The 5,021-nt window shown below is 46.7% G+C and overlaps 1 protein-coding gene across 1 annotated transcript in view; it reads right to left on the bottom strand.

Moving 5' to 3' along the window:
* The window catches only part of AIFM3 (apoptosis inducing factor, mitochondria associated 3), a 186,289-nt gene that overhangs the window by 128,649 nt on the left and 52,619 nt on the right, over positions 1–5,021 (bottom strand). The window contains exon 3 of the mRNA XM_025216616.1: positions 2,991–3,100. Coding sequence (XP_025072401.1) covers positions 2,991–3,100 — 110 coding nt within the window. The remainder of the gene's footprint in view (positions 1–2,990; positions 3,101–5,021) is intronic.

The raw sequence follows: 5,021 nt of genomic DNA, 5'->3' as shown, positions 1-5,021 counted from the left end.
GCTATGCTAGAAATCAAACATGTCAGAGGGGGTCTAACTTACCATGATAAATCAAAATCTACCATGATAAAAAGATGTCAAGATATACTTTCAAACATGACTAACCTAGCAAAATGGTAATTTTTGGTGCCATTTTGTGACATGTTTTCAAACAACACTGTGGCAGAGCACCAGTGGGGTGCTTGCCACTTTTAGGGCTATTACAGGCTTAGGGGGAGCCTGTTTTTCTGAGCAGCAGGGAAAAGCCTTCCCTCCTAAACATTGTAAGGTGCTCTGCCACTTTAAGATCTGGATCAGGCAGCAGGCAGGTGCGGCTCAGTCCTGACGAGTGGCCATCTTAAGCCCTAGGCCAGCAGGGCTGGAGGCAGCAGTTTGCTGCCAGACACCAAGGAAGCAACATCTCCTGAAGGAGCTGCTGCTCTGAGAACAGAGAGGAGGTAAGGGCAGGAGCTATGGGGGATGGGTTGTAGGCTTCTGGTCCTGGGCATGGCCTAAAACTGCACCCTGCCAGGATAGGGAGGCCTGGTGGTCCTGCCTGTGGCAGGTAAATGCCAGGTTTGAGGACCATCCCGGTGAAAGGCAGGTTGGGGTGCCTAAAACCCTGCCCCCACCATCCGGTGGGTTACATGATAACAACCAAGGGGGTAATGGGGCCAGGGATGTCCATATGGGACACCTGAGCCCTTCGGGGTGCAAGACCCCGAAGGGGCGTAGTGAAGGCCAGGTAAGATTTGAGACGCGCCTGAGCCTCAAGGGGTGGAAGGCCCCATGACAGGAGCAGTTGAGGCCCTGGAGAGAGGGCGTGAGTTGTGGGCCAGGCATGCTGATGAGGAGCACCTGAGTCTGCAGGGGTGTTAGACCCCAGAGTATGGGGTGCAGTAGAGAGTGGCCGTGGTGAAGCCCTGGGAGTGGGGCACAAGTTGGGGCCTTGTAGGCAGGGGCTTGAGTGGAGGTCCTGCTAGCATGGGGGCCTGAGTTAGGTCCAGATAAGCCTTCAGGCACCTGAGGCCACAGGTGGGCTGGAGGCCGATTGGAGGGTGGCAGAGGAGGAGCCACAAGGAGAACAAGGGGGCGAGCTATCAGCCCCTTGATGGAGAGCAGCTGGGGGGAGTTACCTGGCTATGAGACCAGAGGCAGAGTCAGCACAGCATTTTTTAACTGCCCAGTGTTCGCTCAGATGAGGGTAGCAGGAGATGCCCAAAAGGCCGCAGACTTGCTGGCCGGAGAGTGAAACGTAGCAAGCCTGTGGACCCTCTGGGTGAGGGCAGAGTGAATGTGGTCCCCAGGAGAGAAGGGGCGGTACAAGCGAGGCCCAGGAAGGGCGGGATGAAAGAGACCAGGTGAGAGCAAGAGGCCTCTGTGAGAGGGAGGTGGTATGAGTGTGGCCCTAGCAGAGCAGAGTGAAAGAGATTCAATGCTATGACGAGTTGGACCCGGCCTCAGGCTGGAGCTTAGCACAGCTGTAAGCAACATCTGCAAGGCATGGGGTTGTAGGAGCATTTACTTTTGGCCCCTAGACATCAGGGCCTTCAAAGGGCAGCCTCCCACCTAGCAATGAATTACTTAACAGCAAGGCATGGCAGGAGAGAGTGGCAGGTGGTGTGCCCAGAAACAGTGGGAGACTAGCACTGTGGTGATGTGGGCTATCCCCAACCAGTATTAGAAATATCAGTCATTGACATTAGTAGCCATAACAGGGAGCAAAAGTTTTTAAGCCAGATGAACAGCTTTGCAAGGAACAGAATTGTTGACACAGCAGCATGGTCTTTATGTAACAGTGCAACCTGCTGAAAAGACTCTGCTGAATGCACTAAACAGTTCCACCAAGTTCCTTGGTACTAGGGGACACATCTACAAGTGCACTAGTATGCACTAGTTACTGTGCATTAAGTTTAGTACCTGTAATAACAGGTACTAGATGTGCAGTAACTGGTGCTGCTGTGCAGTAGTGCTGGCACGTATCTTTTTAGTCATGCTAATGTACAATAGACTAGTTCTATTCCACAATAGCATGGCTTTTGCTGTGACACACTAATGTGCAGTAGAATTAGTCTACTGTGCATTTAGCATCTCATGTAGACATGCCCAGGAAATTATACATTAGTTCCCTGAAGATCATCTCTGGCACAACCCAACTGCTTCCGCACTAGCCAGACCCATTCCCCAATACTCTCTCAGTTTGAGATACAAAAAATAATATAAAGCGGCACCAGCACCTTGTAACTCTCTTGTAAACTGTTTGAAGTGTTTTATACCTCTCCACGTTACTACACAGAAGAATGAAGACCACGAATATGGAACATTCTCCATGAGCCAAGAGCTACATACCACATTTAGTCTTCATGCATAAGGCTACTAACATTTGTTCTCTTAACAGAAAAAATTGCAGGAGCTCAGAAAGCCCTCCACATTACTCATTACTTCTGAGATGCTGCAGTTAGTGAAGATTCTTAAGGTATAGGAGCTTGAAATATCATAACAGAATCTGAACTTCAAGGCAACTTTTTAACCCATTACAGATTAGAAATAAAACTAAGAGAATTCCATGAATATCCTCACAAAAGCCAAACTTTACTCATAAATGCAACTGCACTGACTATCTTTCATAAGAAGGAAGGAGGTATAACTCTCACATTAAATACAAAATAGTACCCAATATTAATGACTTTAGCTACTCCATGACGGCTATATATATATATTCTTAAAACCTCATTTAAAGATATTTCACCCAGAGTTTTATTGCGTTAGCTAGTAAGTGAACCATTAGGAAAATAAATGGACTCCGAATACTCTACAGAAGACAGCCTGGTCCCTCTAGTTATTTTTAAATGTATGCTGACTTCCATAGTAAGAAGATGTCTCTACAGAACTGAAACTAGGCATTGCAAAAAAGACATCCCAAGGGGTTCACGCGTATTCATGCAAGTCCGTGTTTTTTGTTAATATTTGATTTACTTACATAATCTTACCTAGAGTCATAACAGACTAACCTTTTACAAGTGGGGCTCCATAGTGAGGGCATTTGTGTCCCATTGCATAATATTCTCCATTCTCCTTTATCAACAGAGCCTTCCCACAGCCCAGGTCAACTTCTCGCATCCTAGGGATAAAGAACATGAGAAATACAGCAACTGAGCTAGCAGCAGGGATCCCAGTTTTCTCTGTCAAAAATTCCAGAATTCTCTAATTAAACCCCCCCAATCTGTTTTTTTTTGCCATTAAAATGAAATGCCACTAATATATAGGTATCAGCTGAACACTATGTTTTATTGATACATTTACAATTTGAAAGCAATTTGGAAGCTTACCAGTGCCTCAATCATTATAATAAAATACATTCTAAATACCTATATATTTTTAATTTGGGTTTTTTTTATCATGGAAAACTCAAAACTCCCTCTGCCCCCTTCATTCACCAAGACATGGGTCCAGCTGCAGCGGTCCTCCAGATACTTTGTGGTGCTGAGCAGCCCTGATATGCTGGTACCCCTCATTCCCAAGCCATAGCCCCCCCTAACCCTGCTGGTGCCCCTCACTCCCAACCTGTAACCCCCCATCCCTCTCAGTGCCCTTTACTCCCAAGACAGTTTTTCACCTCCTTTAGCCCTGCTAGTGCCTCTCACTCCCAACCTGCTGTCTCCTGCAGGCCCAAGTCCCTCAGTCTGTGGGGTGTGGGAGTGTGTGCAGGGCAGGGGGGAATGCCCAACAATATGCAATAGCATAGGCACCATGTTGGGGAGGCATGGGGGAGCACATGCCTCCCCAACATGGTAGGGGGAGCTATGACTTTGGTCACAATCATTGGAGGCAGTGGAGGAAAGGAAGGCATGCCCCATCAGACATCACACTGCTTGACTATAGGTACAGTAAAAGGAAGCTTCTGCAGGGCCTGAAGGTAGGAGGTGTGCACCTGGTTACAGATGCAGCTAGGCCTTGCCACCCCACCCCCCATGCAAGTGGAGGCACAGAACACCTGCAGAGACCCAATGCCATCCTGCCCAGAGAAACCCCAGTATCTATATCTGGAGGTTGTCCGTGACGCTCATAGACATCATGAAGTCAGCACTCAAGATCCAGGGAATAGAAAACTAGATACAGGGAGCCAGAAGCCCAGGACTAGACAGAAAATTATCTATCTTATTAAGTAGCCTGTTGGGCACCAAAAGGGCTGCTGCTTGAAAACTGGCAGTCATGTCCAGCAACCAACTAGGCTAAGTGGGTAGTTAGGCCACTGGCAACCAGGCCAATTCAGGTAACTAGGGTAGGGGGTGGCAATTTGGCTAGCCTGCTGCCCTGGCCCCTGACACAATACCATGAGCTCCCAGCATGGTATGGTAGCTAAAAGAGCAAAAATGTGCTCTCTGGATTATTCCTACAATCAAGTAAGAATAGACTGGATGCTACAACCAGTTCTGGTATTCACGTTATGAAAAACGATGTTGAAAAATCTTGAAGGGGCTGCAAGGATTGAGGTGAGGGCTAGAAAACATGTTTTACAGAGAGAGAAAAAATAATCAAGAAGTTTGGTCTAGCTAGTTTATTGAAGTGTAAGACATGATTTTATCAGTTCTGTGAGGAAAAAAAGATTCTGATACCAGAGAGCTCTTTAAATTGACAGCCAAATGGAGACCAAGGCTCAACAGGATGTTGTAGCTTGATAAATTCTGATTGGAAACAAGGTCCAAATGGCTAACACTGAAGGATTAACCCTTGAAACCACTTACCTAGAGATAAGATTTTAACCTCAAGAGATATGCAATCCACCTTATTTCACTTTTATGTGCCTAAGTGGCACTAAAGAAGGGGTAGTCACAAGATTACAGGGAATGTCTACTTGTGCATTAGAAGTTGGCTCAGAGATAGAGCAAGAGCAATAATAAAGAGCAAGTATAAGTGATCAGTTTTCATGATGGAAAGAAATAAATAGTGGGGTCCCCTAGGGATCTGTTTTGAGACCAGTGCTGTTTAGCATATTAATAAATGATCAGGAAAGGGGCAAGTAGTGAGCATGAACGATGCGT

The sequence above is a fragment of the Alligator sinensis genome, unplaced genomic scaffold (assembly GCF_000455745.1).
Source record: "Alligator sinensis unplaced genomic scaffold, ASM45574v1 scaffold295_1, whole genome shotgun sequence".
Lineage (NCBI taxonomy): Eukaryota > Metazoa > Chordata > Crocodylia > Alligatoridae > Alligator > Alligator sinensis.
This window is presented reverse-complemented; position numbering and strand designations above follow the sequence as displayed.